Consider the following 20,518-nt stretch of genomic DNA (forward strand, 5'->3'; position numbering starts at 1 on the left):
AGGATAATTAGAAGCATTGCCTCGTGAAGAAAAGAAACCGACGTGTGAGGAACAATGAAATGTTCACTGGCAGCCTCTGACAGATGTAGACTACTCCGTGGTCCCCCACGGAAACAATTGGGGAGAAGCTGAAGTACTCTTTGGCCGCGGAGCTGTAGGAGGGGTCAATCTACTTCTCTGTCACCGCTGGTGGATTTGTTCAACTCAGGGGTCTTCAAGCTTTTTTTTTTCCCCTTCAAGGCTTCCAATGACAGCCCTGAAAAAAAAAAGAAGGCAGTTTGTGTCCAATTCCAGGCATTTGACTACATCTGCAGTCAGTGTAGTGTAAGTGCCGAGTTGTATGTCTGCAAGAGCATGCAAGGTTCTGTCATACTTATATGGTCCATGAATAAGATTTCAGCTTCTTCCTTCATGGTTGCCATCAATAAGACAGGCGTTGCTTTAAACAAAGCCACCATCGCAGCATGGACCTTCTTTGTCAGTTTGCTGAACAGACACTAGAAGCCTTGTTTTAAGCCCCTTTATCATCTTGCATGCTGGTACCCGCAGGAACATTCCACGAGAAGTCGCTGTGGTAAAATGGTCTTCAGCATTGGTGTGAGAACCTCCCATGGTCATTGCTGATGCCCATCTTACATCATCGATAGCGTAGCTGTTTGATTCACCAATTGGCAAATGAACACTTTGTACAGGAAGAAGAAGGTGGGACACTTGTGAATTTTATCGGATGTAAGCAGGAGGTTTGCCAAGTAACCGGTCAAGTTATCAAATTTACCTATCACTCATCAACACTTTGGCTAGCTAAATAAAATGGGGCCATGTGTTACTGCTACTTCATGAATGACATATTAGAGACCCCTGCTTTAGCTAGTGTTCTAGTATGTCCACTAAGAAAAGGTACCTTTGTCAAGTGGTGGCTGGTCCAGAAAAAGTATAGGTCATGTTTACCCGAGTTGGGTTATCTGACTGAGATTCTTGTCGAAGTTTCCTTCTCCAGAGTGGGACACGGTGACTCCCGAGGCCAAAGACCTGATCAACAAAATGCTGACCATCAATCCGGCCAAGCGTGTCACTGCCACGGACGCTCTCAAACACCCCTGGATCTGCGTAGGTGTTCCCGGTGGACAGCTGCCACTTTCACATCCACCTTTGCTGCCAAAAATGTTGACAATGTCTCACATTGTCTGTATGTCCACAGCAACGCTCAACCGTGGCATCCATGATGCACAGACAGGAGACTGTGGAGTGCCTGAAGAAGTTCAATGCCAGAAGGAAGCTCAAGGTATGTGTGCTAGAAAGAAAAAAATGAACCAACCTGTGGACGCGCAAGAGACCTACCCGCAAATTAGCTGTAAAGCTGTAAATCGGACAGCTCATCTCCAGAAAAGTTTGAGGATCCTTGTTTTTGCCAGTGCGTCCACAAATGCATAACCTTGTGCTTGTCTTGGTGCGGTAAAGTAAAAACAGAATAGATGTTCTTTTAAATACTGTTTCACCAATATGAATGTCTTTCCTACTCTTATCTTTCTCAGGGTGCTATCCTGACCACCATGCTCGCCACTCGCAACTTCTCAGGTAGGACCGATCCAGACGCAGCACGAACTGCTCACAATGATAGATCATGGCCAGCGTTTGTCGCTGAGCCCCCCCCGCCTCTTGAATTTGTACTTGGATCGATGCTGGACCGTCAGCTAGCCTTTTTTAAAAGGGCAGACCATTTATCTGGATCCTACGCTCTGGATTGGAGGCGTGTATCTGTTTTTGGATTTGTTTTCTGAGACGTCTGAAGTCAATGTGAACCGGACATCTTTGCATTGCATGAAGAAATTCAGTAATTCAGTGCTTTTGTTTTTTTTTTCTCCCCCTCCCCTTTCTTCTGATGTAACCGGTGTGAAAGGTAAGAGTCTGTTATCATTAGCCGGCACCTAAGTGTCCAGCAAGGTTTGGCTCAGAGGCACGGCATTTCTACGAAAGCTCTCAGCTGACATAATCCACCCGATGTTGCTATAATGTCAGAAAATACATGAACTCTAGGCCGATTTGCTGACAGTTTGCATTCTGAAAATGGTAGAGCTATGACAAACCAACAGAGTAACATCAGGATATGTGCAGTGCAGCTTCTCATGATATTCCTAGATTACACCGAGAGAGTACCTTCTCCTAAAAAGCTACTCAGCTGATTGCCACAATGCCCTGTACCTAAAACAAACAAAACAAATCTGTACCAGGGACATTCCTGCTCCAGCCCCAGAACCTTAGAGTAACCAAGGACTGGGTTACTTAGTAAAGTTCTCTAGCTTGGATCCCCATATTGGGCATTCCAGATGGTGGAAAATTTTGATTTCACATTAAATTACATAACAGGCCTTAAGCATTCATAGTGGTACTGCTTTAAAAGTTATTTAAACATCCAATATGGCTGCTCTAAATGATATCACCGCAAAGCTGATGTACAGAATGCACCCCTCCCTGCACCTCGCCCCATCCCTGTGCTTTTCATGGGACACTTGAAGTCACACAACATTCAATAAAAACTGTGTTTTTTTTTTTTTATTATTAGGTATCTAATGGACACCTGTTAAAAACACATTGTTGCGCCGATAGAGCAGGGCCCCTCCAATCGGAAGGCTTGATCCCCTTTGGCATCCCGTCTGCACGCTGACGTGCGTGGACACCACAAGTTGCTCACGACGTTCATTGCGTGGCATCCGTGTCGTGCTATATAAGTGGAGATCTTTCACATCTGCCCGCCACACACCCTTCTCCTCCACGGTGAATGGTGTAGAATTAGATTTAATCATGAACTGTGTTACGTCAGTGCATGCCGACTTCCATTGTCCCATGTTAACCCGCCCTCTTTGAATGAAGAGATGAGAGAAGGCCTCCAACAGAGGGTGATTGGTCACCGTGCACGATCCAAACTAATCATTCCCCTGGATTTATTTGCATCCCCTCCGTCTGCATCTTTGAGGCTTGTTGAGCCGCATTTTGTAATAACCGTGCATTTTGTAATAAACGTCCAAAATGTAATAACTTTTTCATTTCATTTTGTAATAAAGCCGCATTTTGTAAAAAACTGCCCCAACGCATTTTGTAATAAATTTTGCCGCATTATGTAATAAGTTATTACATATTGAGAAGATTATTACAAAATGCACTTGCAACTTTTTTATTTTCTAGGAAATGTAATAACATGGTGCATTATGTAATAACAATTCCAAAGCATAAGTTTGTTAATTGTATTTTATTTTACTTAAAAGTATTTGTAAAAGCTAGGCCTATTATTAGTATCACTGTATTAGCCTAGTAGCAGTACTTAGCAATTACTATCAGTACACTATTCAAAGGTTGCATTAACAGAGAATATTCTATAAATTCCATTTTATTACATTTCCTTGAGAATAAAAAAGTTGCAAGTGCATTTTGTAATAATCTTCTCAAAATGTAATAACTTATTACATAATGCGGCAAAATTTATTACAAAATGCGTTGGGGCAGTTTATTACAAAATGCAGCAGTTTATTATAAAATGCAACTTTATTACAAAATGAAATGAAAAAGTGATTACATTTTGGACGTTTATTACAAAATGCACCGTTATTACAAAATGCGGCTCAACAGGCTGCCAGTAATTGGCTTGTCTTGAATAGATAGCGACATGTACATTTGTTTGTTCTTTTGCTTCCGTGCATGTGTGTGTCCACCGCCTTCCTCACATTATGTTTTCTCCCCGCAGCAGCCAAGAGTCTGCTGAACAAAAAGCCAGACGGCGTCAAAGTAAGTTTTTTTCCTTTCAGTCACTTTTTTTACTCTCATGATGGATTTACACCTTGAATATGCACCCAAACTCCACCTTAGCAGGTTCAAGTTGAGTTTCCCTGTGCCTACGACCTTGTTACTAACTCACCTCTGCCCCGGTAATCAAAGGGGTTTGAGTTGCCTCTGAGGGCTTAATCCTCCCGTTGCATCCTACATACAGGTGGCAAGATTTTGCCCTTTTTGTTGGACTCGAGAGAAACGTGGGTCAGTAAAACAACATCATTGAGTTTTGCCATCGCCTACTAACAGCATATCCCCATTTGAACCCTGACCCACACACAGAGGGGTGAAAAAAAAATGTTCCGTGATTTCTTCCCAAGTCACAAGGTGGTCTCAAGTGTATCACTGGATTCGGCATGATTTCTCCATCGGATTGTCTAAATCTGTCAGGGTGAGCGTTTTTTCTGTGAGCTGCGAACCATTAAAACTTCAAGCGTTCATTTCAATGTTAGTTTTATGTCGGTTGAAACAATTAACTTTTGACAAACGCAAGTCCCAATCCCTTTGAACAGACTGAGTCCCGGAGGAAGTTGCTGAATTTTGGGGCAGGTGGTTCAACACCGGAACCTCTTTTTTGCACCGCTGCCGCCAGATGTCTGCGCTCTTCATGAGTGAACTCATAAAAGCCCTGTGAACACAAACAGAACATTGAGGCCACTGGTGTATTTGTGAGCAGAGTTGCACATCGAAGACTCAAAAAAAAAAAAAAAAAAAAAAAAAAAAGAATCAAGGTACCTGCGTATGTCAGATCTGCACCAGACTTGAAAGGGTTTCGTGCAACAGCGTCATTCAAACCATCCATCGAGAGAAAGCAATAAGACTCAGGGTTAGACAAGCTGATTTAAATCCAACTCTTGAAGCCTGGTTTGCAGATCAAGCTGGCAGATGTATGTCTCAGCTGCTAACTGTTGGTGTTGGCGGGCTGCGGCTGTGGGTCATCCACTAATCTGTAGCTGTTGCACCGTCGTGGCTATTTCTAGGCGGCTTGTTTTTAGAGTTTGTGGTCTTTTGAGACAATACTCTCTCTCTCTCTTTCTCTTGTTCTGACTGCTATACAGAAAAGGAAGGCAGACGGTAGAGGAACCCCCAGGGTGAGCGTGCTACAGTTAGCTAGCTAGCTAGCTAGTGATAAATAGCTTTTAGAGGTCCCTTTTGAATCATTTTCATATAGTCCTTCCTGGAAGCACAACACATCAAGTTATCAATTAGCATAGCATGTGTGATCTGTATGAGTCCTCTGTACTCCCTTCACTAGTTTGTAGGTGTGTTTGATTCAAATAGCAACAGAGCATTACATTCTGGAGGTCAGATCATATTTTAAAAAGCCAGTGCACTTGGAACAGGGCATCTGGCTGGGTTTTATTATGAAAAATTCAAAATGAAAAAAGAGCTCATAATTATCTAGCTTTTCAAACACAAATATAATGGATACTCAGCATCACTCCTGCAACCAGTCACCTTTACTCCATTTTGATAATATAGCGATCGCGAAGAGGCCGCTAACCCCAACCGATCACTGTATTCAAAGTCAGCTTTGATTTTTTTCGTGCATTTCCGATCACACGCATGTTTTACTCATGGCTGGACATCATCCGGAGTCACTTACCTAGCGTCACTGAGTTTGATTGAAATCCGTTGCAAAGTCACATGGCTGGAACGTGAGTGGAAGGTGTTCTGCGACTGGACACCCATGCGTGGTCTTGTTGTCATCAGGTTCTTTTCAGCGTCGCATGTTGAGTATGGGTTTTACTGAACTTAAACTTGTCAATGATCCAGCTTGCTAAGGGCTCAACAATAGCCTTCAGACGGACACGAGCTCTGTTCGGCACAATCCCACAGCCTGATGTGTTTGATGGAAACAAAGGGTCTCCGGCTGTCTTGGCCTTCCCAGTGGTGCTGCTATCCTACAGGTTGCACGCAGCTTTAGTCTCTACTCAGCTCCCGTATCAGATCCGGGGATTTTGAAAAGGGCGCTTGCGAGGAGTTGCCTTAAAGAACCAGGTGGACTCTTCAGGTTTCGATGGTACTTGTATTGCTATCACTCACAACTCCTTTTCTGCCTTTTATATTTCTCCCTCCACAGCAGCTGCTTGAAGAGCACTTTCCTGACACTAAGCCCACTCCCTTCTTCCTTGTCTCGTCTGTCTTTGTCTGTCTCTCTGTCTACCCACCATGTCCCTCTAGATCAACAACAAGGCCAATGTGGTCACCAGCGCCAAAGAGCCTGTTCCCACTCCTTCTCTGGTACACTGTTCGCCTGCCTGCTTGCCTTTGCACGACCGTGTCCGTCTCATTTACCGTCTCATTGTGCCTTCGGCGGCGTTGCTCATGTTAAACACCACGTCTTCCTGTACGGCTGATGTTTTGTGAAGCTCAATGTCGACTGTCAACATGCTCTCTCTGGATTTGCTTCATTGCCATACAACATTGCCGTGGATACATTTCCTTTGTTGTTGATACTTTGGGGCTGCTACGTGCCAACCGTGGCTAACCTCCGGTTGCCACTGTTGTCGAGCTGTTCTTGTAAATTGTCATAGGATGCAAATTTGGAGGAGCCGCCAGTTTATTTTTGACTACACCACACCACCTACTCAGTACTTGGCACAGTATCAGTTAGCAGATGCAAAGACACAGGGTAAACAGTAATCCAGTGAACTAATGTTTCTTTCTTCTCTCTTGTCTGTTTAATTTATTGGTATCATGAAAAGGACAAAAGGATCAGACATTTCAAAAATGGAAGACCTGATAAGGTCTGATTTTCCTGTTTAATTTCTCTAGGTTTGTTTGTTTGGATCTGTTCCCGCCTGTCCAAGCACCCAAGAATATTATCTGAAATTAATATGATTCCAAACAGGAGATGCTAAAAAAAGTATAATTGAATTCTCTGGCAACAATGGATCTTGGGGAGACATATTTTTGCATTGTTAACAGATTTAAGGGACCCCGCAAGTCTCACAGGCTACATCTATCCTGGCAAAGTCGCTGCCATTAATTTTTGCATTTTCAAAGGCAAAAAAGAAAAACAAAGATGCACTTATGAAGACATTCTGCTTGGTAACTTAGTAAAAAGTCAATCTCTGTTCCTCCCCTCTGATTTGTGACTGCTAGCCCTCCTTCCTCTGTGCTTAGCCTTGCTAGAACTTAGCTCCACAACATCCTGAAGCGATGTGGGTTCTTGCTTGTACGGTGGACAATCTTGTCCCGCTTTCTTGGAGAAGCATGTAGGACTCCCTTCTTCTCCTGCATACAATCGCTCATCGAATCGCCCCTGTACCAACTGATGGCCCCAGGAGGACAGGGAGTTGGCACCAATTGCCTCACCTCCTTAGAGACTTAGTTGTTCCCTCCAGATTGAGGAACTGACTGTTGGGGGCAGTATAATGATCCTTGAGGGATTTGGGTTAGATGTTCTTGCTGTTGTGTTCATTTTTGTTGTCACTTTGTGATGTGCGCATGGGATGATGGGATACCTGCTTGTTTAAGTTGTTGAGGTGTGCCACTAGAGTAAGGAGCTGTTTGTTGGCGTGGGTTATGGACGAAAAAATAGCCTGCACAAAAGCAATATTGTGTGGTCACACTGCCCCCGCAACAGTCAACAATGAGCACAACCGCAAGAACAACTAACACATCCCTTTAGGATCATTACAGTATATAACTAAGAATTATATAAAAGTCTATTTGGACTGAGATATTGCTAACAATTGTGACAAAATCAAATATATGAAATCAACCTAGCAACTAAAAGAGAAAAGATCTGTCTGCAGCCTGTACATGGACCAGGGCCCTCACGACACATCGAGTTGCGGAGTATGCCAATGCTAAACTATGAAAAGCTAAAACCTGCCTTACCCTAACATGATATGTTCCCCAACAGTTTCTCGTGTCAATATTGGATTTGCTTCACATGCAAACAACTAAACTAAACCACATGCATAGATAAGTCTTAAAGTGACAAACAAGACTGATACGTTTATGTCCCGTGAAGATGTTAACACTCATCAGTGGGTGCTCGGTTGCGAGGTGTTGGATGATCGTCTTAATTAAGTCACATGAAATAAGTTCTCAAATTAAGACACTGTAGATTATTACATGCATGCCAGATAAATGATTATGTTAAATTGTGCAACGATGGCAGCTATGGCACCGCAAGAAGACATTGCAAAGAAGAGTCCGGAGGAGGCGTGTCTTAAAGTCTGACCTGCCGACCCTGGATGACGACTGGCTTATTAGCTGATTTAGGCTACCAAGCGCGATCCACCTGGAGCTCTGCGCTGAACTGGCTCCAGTGTTTCAGTACAAGTCCTTACCACGCTCAGGTTCCTAGCAACAGGAAACTTTCAGTGAGAGCTAGCTGGCATCTCTCCAGCACCCTTGGGCCTCCTCCTTTAGCAAAAACTACTGACATGCAGCAATTCTTCTTATTATAATGAATCTTATGTCGGACCATTTTTCCTTCATTTTGTCTGCGGGGCAACGTTCCCATCCTGCTTTGTTTACACTCCTCTCACACACACCAACTCACTATAGTCTCTTTTGCCACTTGCACCAGCCCAAAAATATGGTTTGTCCCATCTCCCCCTCTGATAGAAGTCCATCGACATCACTTTCTGTGAAATTCTTCTGTTTTGTTGATGCTTCTGGTGTGTTTTCTGTTATGTGGACAGAAGGTGAAAGCAGAGGTGTGTTTACACATATTAGCCTATTTATTGATGGGAGAAGAAAAAGGAGGTCTAAATGGCATGTGGAGTTATTTGGGATGTATCAAGGAAAGGTGTGCAGGAACAAATTTATGCTCCGTTTCTTATGTTTCGGAACGTCTGAGCACACACACACAGTTTTAGACGTACGCTATCTGTCAGTATGGGAGAAGCTCAATCCTTCCTTGTTTTTTTAGTCCTCTAGGCTTTTAGAAAACATCCTCAAGATGATGTAAATGGGGCCAAGAGCTGGTTTTGCATTGTGTACCCAACATGCAAGATGGAGCATGTTGCCTCCTGACATGGGTTTCCCGTGGTTATACTGTCAGTGTTAATGTTTGTATTGCGTTTTCCAGAAAATGCATGCATTTGGTCATTTTCCCTGCACTGAATGAAACCTTCAGGGTGTTTTTATCTATAAAATCAAACTTTTCTGTCTGATGTGAATTATTTTCATGTCCGTTTTCAATCACACATTGTGAAAGTACTCCTGACGTTTTACGTTTTGTTAATGCGGTTATTGTGCTGCTGTTGTGTTTTGGTGTTCCTGTCTCCGGAGAACCAGAAATGCTCGCTCTCTCCCAACTTCTTCATGCGAAAATACTCTCTAACTAACTTTCTTTTTGCTTCTAACTCGCCGGTCCTCCTCTCAAATCAGGAGCCTCAGACTACTGTTATTCACAACCCAGCTGAGGGGAACAAGGTACAGAGCTGACCATGTTGCTCGTGTGTCGCGTTGGATTGCTGGCATCAACACAACCTCGGTGTTGCTTCCAACGTGTGTGCCGCAGATTGTCAACGTCTTAACCAGACAGCAGATTGGACTGCGCTGTTGCATGTCGTGATGAGACCATTGCATGTCAACAGTACCGGTTGAAACCACACTTGTTCTTTGTTTGAGCTTTTCCTCGAAATTTTCAGATAAAGTCATAGAGCCAAGTCTGATTTTTTTTTTTTTTTTTTTTTTATACGGTGCCAAATAACAACACAGATGTTCGCCTAAATAGGCATTAATTAATTCATGTAATCTATCCTTGCGGTCATTGGGTTAGAGGGGGGGGTTTGTCAAACAGACAAACAACCATTCACTTCTACATCCGGCTCATTGGGGGTTGGAGCCAGTCCTCGCTGTCATTGGACAAGAGGCAAGGTTCGCTCATTCATTACTTTCGGCCATGAGCCATTTTGACACCGACCACTTTAAGCCCTTCCGATTACCCATCCTGAGGGACGTTTTTACCGGTACTGTTGTTTTATGACTTCCTCACACAATTGCAAGGTGTTGTGGTTTTTTTTTTTTTTTTTGTATGTTTTGTCATCACTTGCTTCCTATGTTGTTATTATGGAACACCGTGACGGATTGTGCGGGTTTACATACCGCGGCCTCGTGCGAAGCATGTGCCATATTCTCTGTGACGTCAACGTTTACATGTCGCCGTTGTGTGACAGAGGGATTATGCATGCCGCCGGAACAAAATTAAGAGCGCACATTGCCGTGGATGTCAAATCTGTTCCGAGCCAAATCCTTCCTGGACGCCGCTGTGTATGTAATGGTGCAGTGGCACGGATCTATAATATCTCATATAATCCATAAGACCAAATATGTGCATGCCCGATTGTGTTGCTTTGTGCAGTCGATTGAGAATGTAGCCTCTAGCATAGCAGGCCTTGTTGTGGCATGTGAGCCGGTCTCACCACCTGTCCTGATGGTGGAAGAGCTGCTTCACATGTGCACAAAATAAAAAGTAACAATTGAGGGCAGCTTTTTTTTTTTTTTTTGCAATTGACCATACTTCTTTTCCTTTGGGCTGCTCCCTTCAAGGGCCACAAATAATTACCTGCCTCCATCTAACACTCTCCTCTCACACCAATTAACTTCCCGTCCTCCTTCTCTCCTTCCATAAACCTCATCGCTGGTCTTCCTCATTTACCACTCAAAAAGCCATTTGGACTTGTTTCTTCACATTAAAGAAATCACCGGGAGCCACACAACGCTTTTTAAATTTAAAATGAATTAACGCGGCATATAACCTTTTTTTTTTTACCTTTGTGCTATGTATAAACAAAATATGTGTTTTATTTCATTTAAATCAGTGAAAAACTGCAGAGAAAACTAATTACATTTGTGCTTGCAACAAAATATTTTGAACTTGTGTTTGAAAAGACAGATTTTGGGGTTAAAGGTTACTTTTAATTAAAGCTTATTAAGAGCAACAAAAATATTTTAACATGTTTTATTTAGACGTTCAATTTAAAAATACTTTTAAAAATGAATGAACTAAAATAGAGTAAATTTAAATTAAATACCCGTTAATCATTTTCAAATGCCACAGAGAGCCGCATCAGAGGGGTCAAATCCTGATCCTCTCCATCCTCCTCAGTCTCAAAGAGAACCTCCACATCTTCATCTCCGCTGCCTCCAGCTCTCAACCCTGTCTTCTCTTCAGTGTCTCCAAACCAGACACCATGGCTGCTCTCATTTCACACTCTTTTATCACACTTTTCTCCTTTCCAACCCCCTTGCACACCCACTTACAGTACCATTGATGACGCCGTATTACTGAAAAATTGACGGTTAAATCTGTATTCGGCGCTGAGATCAGTAATGAGAAGTCATGCTTGGACTCGCCATTTTTCCACAAATAAAACCTGATCAATAAGGGCGCCAGTCAGTACAAGAGAAAACATGGCGGGTTGAAATATAAACTATTCTGTGTCACAGAATAAAAGCAGCGGAAATCCAATAGAGTGTGGTGTGAGCTTAGTATCACACTAATGGCACCCTAATAAATCTCCCCGTGAAGCCGGCAGTCTGTTGGTGAAACCCCCACACTTTAATACAGATACCTGAAAACTGTGGATTTTACACTATGCAAAGCCTGGCAATGAGACAACAAGCACACATACTTCTAACTGGAGAATCTCTGAATGACTAACATTTGCGCTCTTGGCTTTTTCGTGTACATCCGCGCCCGGCGGCTTGTCCTCACCACTCTTCAATTTTGTCATTTGGCAGGAATCCAGCGAGAGCGCTAACACGACCATCGAGGATGAGGACGTGAGAGGTAGGGAGGTTCACACCGTCGAATGCGTTGGGTTTCCTCTCTTGCAAGATCATCCCCCCTACTTCTTCACGCTTCTGTTTCAAGGAACAAGTGGCAGTCCAGGATTTCGCTCTTGCTCCTGGGCTCTGCCTTGCATGGCTCCTCTGGTCACTTCGTGTTTTATCCTGCATTGCTCGCTGTCGCGAACACCTTTAAATCATTTCGCACCTTCCACGTTGCCTCATTTTCCATTTCACGTGCCGCCCAGTAGCGAATCGTTCCCGTGCTCTTTCTGGTCACACGTTTGAGCAACACTAGAAACAGGGAATTACCTTGGTGGTGCCTTAACACTTCCAGGGAATCTGCTCACTTTGTAGGTATCTGCTTTCCAACTCCATGACGCGCAGTCATCTCTCAGGGTAGCCCTGTCGACTCTCGGGCCAGAGCTCTTTGACCAAAGAAGGAACCCCCTTGGAACATACTGAAAGTCACAACAGTTTACTGCCATGGAGCCGGTACACTTGGAGTTCATTGTTTGATAATATTCCGTTACTGTCAGCGGGACTTCATATGGGACTGGGTGATGGAGCGAGGGGCAAGAAGGACTCAATACGCCCAATCTGATGTTTTCAATGTTTTGATGCAAACGGAGAACGGAGGAGCTCTCAGCCCAATGAGAAGTGTGATCTTAACGCTCGGAGCGAGGCCGAGGGGTGAGCGCATGACCCGTAATGAGTGTGCGTGCCTCAGCGTACGTGCCCCTGTACTTCCAGTGTATGCACAGGCCCATTAAGGAGCAGGCAACTGTGCAGGCTAATGGGCCCCCATTGTATTTGTACCCGAGGGGTTGGGGGGCGGAGGGGGTTTCCTCTCTGCTCCAGTAACCTTATTCAGCTAAGGTTTGAAATCGGAGCTCCACTTCGGTTGTTTTCACCGGCGTGCTTCCCAACAAGGTTGAAAACCGCAGGCACGCACGACGTGATGGTGTGATAACCATCTTCATCCCCGCGGAGGAAAGACTACAATTGATCTTTCTGCTTTTTCAGTTGAAAGATTGGATTAGCGGTGTAGTTTTGGGGAGAGGCGGTGCGGTCTATGGCCTCACACAGCTGCCAAATTCTTTGCTGGGATTTTCAAAACAGACCACCGAGTAGCAGCTAAAACTCCCAAAAGCACCTTGTACCTCAACTGCAGGTAGCAGTATCTCTTGGTGGGTCTCCACCGTAAGCTTTACTGTTTCTCCTGAGAAGGTACGACTTGACAGGCTCACCTGGGATCAGCATCTTAAGAGACGCGAGACTTAACAGCCCGTCCCGAAAGCGTGAATTCTCTATGTTCAGACTATTTCCTGTGTCCTGATATGTAATTACTAGTTATTAAATCGTCTATAAATTCAAAGATGCAAGCTAAAGCCCTCCTTAGCGCCGGTGTGTTGTCTCCTCATTCTCTCATGAAGCACAGCTAAGCATACATCTTCTGTCCATTTCTGTATTTCATTATTTTCCTCTAAGGGCTTCCAACAAACTGTCTTGTCCTGCATTTAATGTTTTCCTTTTCTCATTTCATTCATGCTGCCGCTCCTGTGCTAAGCTACATCCTATCCATCCGTCCCTCCATCCATCCATCCTTGTCATCGCCCCTTAGCGCACACTCGACCCTCCAGTCCCCAAATCTACCACCTAAAGCACTCAGGCGTTCCCCAACCCTCTTCCCGCCAACGGTCACCCTCCTCTTCCTCCTCCCTCTTCTCTTCCTCCTCCAATTTCTTCTCCCCGTGCTGGTGCTGGCCCGGCAGCTGGCCGTGTGGCGAGGACTGTCGCCGCTACATCCTGTGGACTCTGGTCGCGGTCGACCTGCTCTTCTTCTTCGCCTTCTCCTTTCTAGTCCTTTTCTCCGGTCATTTCACAACATGCCACTGCCGCCCACGACACACCGGCATGCAGAGCCCCGCCACCCAGCAGGGGGCGTCCCCAGCCGGTCGGGGCCTCGACAGCTCCCGGTGTAAGTCTTTTTTTTTTCTCGGTGCTGGAAAGGAAGCTGCGAGCTTGCAATTTGATTCTAACTGACATCGGGGAATGTTTCCAACCTTTTCCCCCGCTGGATCTTTAACCTTTATCCGAAGTCGTCTGGCATCAACAGCCAATCTCATTTGTTTTTAATCTCAACCAGTGGTGTTACCGTGGTTACAGAAGAGCAGACACATACATGATGACAGGATGAAAAAGAAGAGGACTGTCAAAAATCATATTTTGTCAGGTCGTGTTTCCTGTGGAATTTATTCCCAGGGTAAATAGAAGCCGGGTCGGAGCGACAGGTTGCTGGAAACTGTGTGTGTCCGGTGGGTATCAACAAGCTACGCTACATTTTCCTCAAAGCCCTAAATGCTGATGTTCGGTTCCCTCCTGTGAAGTGCCAGAAATTTCCAGTGGCTTGATAAGAAGAGGGTAACTATAAAAGTGGCAAGAATGAGAAGGAATAGGTGACTTCTAGGGGTTTGCAAAGCAAGACCAGAAGAACGTCGTCATTCGAACATTGAATGACATCTCGCCTCTGGTTCGTCACCTCAGAGAGCTTGAAAAGTCACTCGAGAAAAACAAACAGCTCAAAATCAAGCCGTCCACTTTGTGAGAGGAAGTGGAGAGTCCTAGTTTTCAGGGAAGGCGACATGGAGTAAAAAACAAAGCGCCACAGCTGAGGTAACCACATCTGATCGGTTCTACAACCGGAGCTGCTGTCCTGTAGCCCCTCCCTCAGGCCGAGCACTGCAACAGCATCTTTGTAAAGCTAAGATCATATCTGATCCCCGATTCCAGACAGAGATGACTGTCGACCACCTTAAAAAAGTGATGCATGCTTGAGTTGTTGTCTCCTCGAGGAAGCTTAAGGTTATACCCCAAAACCCAGAACATGGAAATGCATAAAATCCCCCTCTACACATACAATCATTATCTTTAATGGTGTTCATTGAAGGACGCGTACACGTGTCATGGATGATGAAAAACGTTGCTTCATCGTTTAAACTGATAAGCCCCATGTTTGCCGTGGAGAGTTGAGCGAGTGGGGTTCAGGGGGGAGGAGGCAGCTTGTCCCCCCCCCGCTGGTAGTCAACAGCACTCAGTAAATACCGTCAATACAGCTTGTCAAATGTTTGCAGATCCAATGGTGCAAAAGGACACTTTTAGGCTAACAGTGGTTTCACCACATCAACCGGCCAGCCAATCAGAGCGTGGCCTGATGGTCCAATTGTCTAATATCTCCCAAGTCTGTGGGGAAAACACTGCAGTCTACAGGGGAAACATGTCTCGCCCCGCAGCCGTGACCGGTCTGCTCATCTTAGTGTCGCTCGAGGGGATCCGTGGCCTCGTGAGCGTTCAGTTAGCCGCGGACAACAATGGGACTGATGGAGGTAAACCTACAGGATCATCGTGAGAGTGAGTGCGAGTGCGAGTGTTTAAGAGCTGAGTGTGATGAAACGCCGCCGCCGTCCCACTTCCATCTCCACCCTGTCAGTGTATGACTTTGCGCTGCAAAGTCCTGACCGAAACCCTTAACTCTCTGCACTCGTTTGTCTCCTAGCTCACCTTGTTAGCGCCAAAGGTAATTTCGATGTTGTTCTCCATGTTCAGACCGACTGACGGCGTCCATTTCAGACTTGTTCGCCCCCCCTCTCATTTCACCTTCACCTGACAGCGTGCTCTTGAAACCTCGATCCGTCAACATCCCGGTGTGGTGACATTCAGATCCTGTTTGCACCTGGATTTAAAAATCGTTCCTAGCTTAGCTTCCTAGAAACTAGCGTTTCCCAGCCACACATTTGGCAGATCCCGCAGGTCTGGATGAGTTGATTCAGTCAAATCAAGATGATTTGAGATGCCGAGATCCTTTGTGTTTGCGCGGCTGATGTTTCAATCCCAGGTGCAGACAGGTTCTTGGGTGGACGTGGTCTCCAGTGGTCTCAACCTGGACTTTGTTTCAACTCCTTGACCTTCTGCCATGTCCCATCTATCCCCCAGCTCGCAAGCAGGAGATCATAAAGGTCACGGAGCAGCTGATCGAGGCCATCAACAATGGAGACTTTGAGGCGTACACGTGAGTTTACCATTAATCGATCTCGCCACCGTTCTGCAATATTGGTTTAACCTGCTCTTTAAAACCCCCTCAGGAAGATTTGTGATCCCGGCCTCACGTCCTTTGAGCCAGAGGCCTTGGGGAACCTGGTGGAAGGAACCGACTTCCATCGCTTCTACTTCGAAAACGGTAAGAAACATCTCTGGTCCTGGGGACGGTCGGAACTTTTCAAACATCAGGAATCCCTGATGTCGGTTTTGCTGGAGCTCAACCTTTCACCGCTGTCTTCCAGCTCTGTCCAAGGGGAAGCAGCCCATCCACACCATCCTGCTCAACCCCCACGTGCACCTGATCGGGGACGAAGCCGCCTGCATCGCCTACATCCGCCTCACCCAGTACATCGACGCCAACGGCCTGCCGCGCACCATGCAGTCGGAGGAGACCCGCATCTGGCATCGCCGGGACAGCAAGTGGCAGAACATCCACTTCCACCGCTCCGGCTCGCCCACCGTGCCCACCAAGTGAGAAGCTCAGCCGTTCCTCATCACCTCCACCCTGCATCATCCTAACCCAGGAGGCCTTTCTGTGTAGAGTCTCTGCATGGTGTTCCTCCCACGGTCCAAAAAACATGGAGCAGGTTCTTTGGATAACCTAAATTATCCAGATGTTTTGAATGAGAGGGTGAATGTTGTATGTTTTTATATGTGTCCCTGGGATCAGCTGACTCAGGGTGAACCCCACCTGCGAACCTGACTCGAAGATGAGCCGTGTAGATAATGAAGCACTGCTAAGCATACGTCTTCTTGTTGTTGACAATACATGAATGACTGAATGAATGAAGGCGAGAAGGACTGTTGAGCCGCATTTTGTAATAACGGTGCATTTTGTAATAAACGTCCAAAATGTAATCACTTTTTCATTTCATTTTGTAATAAAGCCGCATTTTGTAACAAACTGCCCCAACGCATTTTGTAATAAATTTTGCCGCATTATGTAATAAGTTACTACGTATTGAGAAGATTATTACAAAATGCACTTGCAACTTTTTTATTTTCTAGGAAATGTAATAACATGGTGCATTATGTGATAACAATTCTAAAGCATAAGTTTGTTAATTGTATTTTATTTTACTTAAAAGTATTTGTAAAAGCTAGGCCTATTATTAGTATCACTGTATTAGCCTAGGAGCAGTACTTAGCAATTACTATCAGTACACTATTCAAAGGTTGCATTAACAGAGAATATTCTATGAATTCCATGTTATTACATTTCCTAGAGAATAAAAAAGTTGCAAGTGCATTTTGTAATAATCTTCTCAAAATGTAATAACTTATAACATAATGCGGCAAAATTTATTACAAAATGCGTTGGGGCAGTTTGTTACAAAATGCGGCTTTATTACAAAATGAAATGAAAAAGTGATTACATTTTGGACGTTTATTACAAAATGCGGCTCAACAAGGACCCTGGTCCGATCCCAACAAGGTACCTTCGTGTGTGAGGTTTACATGTTCTCCCCATGTCTGCGTGGGTTTCCCCTGGGTTCTCCGGTTTCCTCCCACAGTCCAAAAATATGCAGCAGGTTAATTTCGAAAAAAAATGGGAAAATTGAATGAGCGAGTGCATGTTTGTTTGTCTGCATATGTAGCTCTGCTATTTACTGGTTATTGCTCATTGGCAACATGAGAAAGATGACTCATGAAAACGTGTTTTTCTTTTTGTGTTCCAGCTGAGAGGACGGCCTTCGGCTTCAGGAGCCCCCAGCTGTCCACCGCCCCACCACCATAGGGTCAGCGAACCCTCCTCTGCCGTAGATAGACCCCCCAAGCACCCATTCCCCATACCCTTCACAGTGTCTTGTTTACATATTGTTGCTGTTTGGCAAGTCTCGTGCACACGCGGGGGACATCGACATTCTCCGAATCCACCGTTCAGCATCGGGATGCCATCTTTAGGAAACATTTAGGATCCTCCGCCGCCCCTTTTAAAATCAAAGTGATGGCCTGGTATTTGTAGTGACGCCACGCCTGCAGCATGTTTTAGCGCGGAGCTGTTGTTGTCCACAAGGCTCTAACCGTTCCATGTGGAACGCTGCCGGGCCGATACATCTGTGAAACTTCGCCGTGATCGCATAGTGAGTCTTCAGTAACGCCGAGGAGCTTCTGTGACGTGACGGTGTTTTTTTGTTTTTTTTTATTTTGGGAAAAGTCCCCGCAACATATTTCCATCGCTTGGGTTCAGGTTGCCATCCACTAGATTTTGTACCTGCGCTTGCTGCTAGCAAAAGTTTACCAAGTAGAAGCAAAGGGGGGGGGGGGGGTGAAACATTGTGTGTATCCGCTAGAAGTCGAGGTCCAGCTTGTGTTTGTGAACTGATTAAGACCCCAACCTTTCCACCACTTTCCTCTATTTTTGACCTTTACTTGATTAAGTCGCTGATACTTGCTGTCCAAGAACCCCCACATTCCCAGATGACGAAATTCTTGGATTTTTTTTTTTTTTTTTTTTTTTTTTTTTTGCATCTATATTTTTTGTCCCGGAAATGCGGCCTCGGCCCGGGAAACCCGCTGCACTGACGGCAGCCACATTTTAAGAAATGGAAAATAAAACGTGAACCGCGAGGCTGCTTGCTGTCTTTTTTTTTTTTTCTGAGCTGCAGAAGGGGAAAATAAGGCAGATTTCTTGACTGCAGGTACCCAGGAAACCACACGACTTCATGGTTTGACACATGTACATTTTTTATTTGTTTTTTTCAATTGTTTTTTTATTTATTTTGCCGAGTTCACACCGCGGCCCCCGAGCCTGACTGGAGCCTCGGGGTCGGACCGGGGTTAATCTGATAAGGTCATACATGCCCGGCGCTGATACCCACGCCGCTAATATGTTCAAATGTGTCTCCCTCGGCGTCTTTCTGACATTTCTCCTGTCGGATCAGCGTCCTGGGGATCGCACTGTCACGCAGATTAAACTCTTGAGAAGTGCTTGCACATACGCACTCGCGCACACACACACACACACGCACACAACTTCCCCAGCTTGTCTACAATGGCTACAATAATCTCCCAAGCACACACACACACACACACAGAGTACTCTCAGCCTCAGAGATCAGGGATCACAATAAATAAAGTGTGTGACAAACAAGGTGGTGTGAAGAAGAAGAGGAAGGTCAAGCTTATGAGAGCGTGGAGGATCAGCTTCAACTCTTTGGAATTCAGGGCTTAGCAACGCGGCCACCGATGAGGACAAAAACAGAAAAGTATCAGCATCTCATCTTAAAGGTAGGTGAGCGCATGAGGAAGAAGAGGAGGCACGTGCAGCAGAACCTTCTCAATGTGTCATTAGGCTTCACACACACACACATATATAGAGGTGGCGGCGGCTCCGTGTCAGCAGGGAGCACAAATAGGGAAGAGCAGATGCACGATGCGAAGACATCACCTCTATATCTGAACATGGTTCCCCAGCAGAACCCGAGAGCCTGAACCTCCTGTCAGCCCCGTTCTCACCATCTGAAGGCGGCGTCTGGATTTTTTTTTCTAAATCTGGAGGTTTGGGGGTCCAAATCCGTCAGAGCTGATGCAGTGAGCCTCCACGCTCTTCGTCAGACAGGAAGACGACCTTCCGTCAAGCTCGGTGAAAACATGGAGTGTCCGTCTGCTGCGGATCCTGCCGGAGGGAATCCAGGGAAATCCGGTCACTCGCTCTGACGTGGGATTAAATCTCAACCCGCCGCCGTGCCTTCCCGGCAGGTTCAGGTGGATGAACGAGTTAAATGCTTATTGTTTTCGCCTCAAGGTGAATTCACCTCCTCTACTTTATGTACAAACCTTTACAAGACTTCCAACAGTAGGAGGACAGCGCGTGAAGGGGTTGACCTCCCCTCCCCCAGGAGGTCAAAGGGCAACACCAGCGAGGAAGAAGAAGAAAAAGAAAAGCGCGGCGATGTCTTTGGTCACAAAAAAAAAAAAAGGAACAAGAAACACGAAATAAAGCACAGGAAGTTCTGCTGTGTCACAAAATAGCAGGCAGCAGGTGATTCGGTGGACGGAGGGAAGGAAGTGCCGGGATGTCACTGGAAGCTCTCCTCTTCCTCCTCCTCATCTTCTTCCTGGACCTGACCCGCCGCCTCCTCCCCCTGCTCCTCCTCCACGTAACTCCGGAGCAGCAGATGCAGGCGCTGCCGAAGGGCGTCGGGCGGCAGGGCGGCTGGGGCGTCGTCCAGGCGCTCCAGATGCACGTGTTTCCCCCGGGCGTCCCTCACCACCGTCCTCCTCTGGGTGCGCGACTTACACATGTGGCTTCTGGGGGCGAGAGGGGGAGTTAATCCACTGGCTTTGGGAGCGGCAGGGACAGAAATACTAGTTTCACACTTTAAGGACTTTTTCCCCTGAGAGGGCCACAGACGATCATCTGACTCCATCTAACCCTCTTCTCTCACACCAACTAACTTACTTTGCCTCTATCCATAAACCTCCTCTCTAGTATTCCCCTGGACCTCCTACCTGGCAACTCCAACCTCCTCATCCATCTACCCAGATTTTTACAACCCCTTTTCTGTCCATGTAGTCCAAACCATCTCAGTGTTAACATGTCCTGTCCCTCTGATGGGATCAAAGAGGAACCTCAACATCTTCATCGCTACTGCCTCCTGTTTTCTCCTCAGTGTCTCTAAAACCGAAGAAAAAGCTCCAACCTGCAAGCACATGTTTCTTCACCGCTTCTCCAATTTTATCAACTTGAAAAAAAGCAACTATCAGCAACTTGAGTGGATTTGCCAGGGATTGAACCCAGGACCTCATACATGCAGAGCATGCGCGCCACCACTGAGCTACATGTTCACTCCTCCGCCCTCTTTATCTCCACTTGCGGTAGCCTTACATTTCCATT

The 20,518-nt window shown here is 45.7% G+C and overlaps 2 protein-coding genes across 25 annotated transcripts in view; one reads left to right on the forward strand and one right to left on the reverse strand.

The window, feature by feature from the left end:
* The window catches only part of LOC147223799 (calcium/calmodulin-dependent protein kinase type II delta 1 chain), a 61,977-nt gene extending 43,728 nt beyond the window's left edge, over positions 1 to 18,249 (forward strand). The window contains exons 10-21 of one of the 13 annotated variants that reach the window (XM_086165542.1): positions 985 to 1,107; positions 1,199 to 1,282; positions 1,533 to 1,575; positions 3,737 to 3,777; positions 6,004 to 6,063; positions 9,175 to 9,219; positions 11,533 to 11,581; positions 15,137 to 15,157; positions 15,574 to 15,649; positions 15,723 to 15,817; positions 15,921 to 16,149; positions 17,358 to 18,249. In XM_086165542.1, the coding sequence (XP_086021668.1) occupies positions 985 to 1,107; positions 1,199 to 1,282; positions 1,533 to 1,575; positions 3,737 to 3,777; positions 6,004 to 6,063; positions 9,175 to 9,219; positions 11,533 to 11,581; positions 15,137 to 15,157; positions 15,574 to 15,649; positions 15,723 to 15,817; positions 15,921 to 16,149; positions 17,358 to 17,361 (870 nt within the window). In that variant the 3' untranslated portion in view covers positions 17,362 to 18,249. Of the gene's footprint in view, positions 1 to 984; positions 1,108 to 1,198; positions 1,283 to 1,532; positions 1,576 to 3,736; positions 3,778 to 6,003; positions 6,064 to 9,174; positions 9,220 to 11,532; positions 11,582 to 15,136; positions 15,158 to 15,573; positions 15,650 to 15,722; positions 15,818 to 15,920; positions 16,583 to 17,357 lie in introns of those variants that run through there. The other 12 variants (XM_086165545.1, XM_086165546.1, XM_086165548.1 and 9 more) reach the window with 12 other exon arrangements.
* Positions 18,250 to 18,345: 96 nt separating this feature from the next.
* LOC147223800 (ankyrin-2-like) overlaps positions 18,346 to 20,518 on the reverse strand; it is a 91,524-nt gene continuing 89,351 nt past the window's right edge. For all 12 annotated transcript variants that reach the window (XM_086165534.1, XM_086165536.1, XM_086165535.1 and 9 more), the window contains one exon: positions 18,346 to 19,932. In XM_086165534.1, the coding sequence (XP_086021660.1) occupies positions 19,701 to 19,932 (232 nt within the window). In that variant the 3' untranslated portion in view covers positions 18,346 to 19,700. The remainder of the gene's footprint in view (positions 19,933 to 20,518) is intronic.

Source organism: Fistularia commersonii, chromosome 19 (genome assembly GCF_037954325.1).
Source record: "Fistularia commersonii isolate RoL2024-O1a breed Wild chromosome 19, RoL_Fcom_v1.0, whole genome shotgun sequence".
In the NCBI taxonomy this organism is placed as follows: domain Eukaryota; kingdom Metazoa; phylum Chordata; class Actinopteri; order Syngnathiformes; family Fistulariidae; genus Fistularia; species Fistularia commersonii.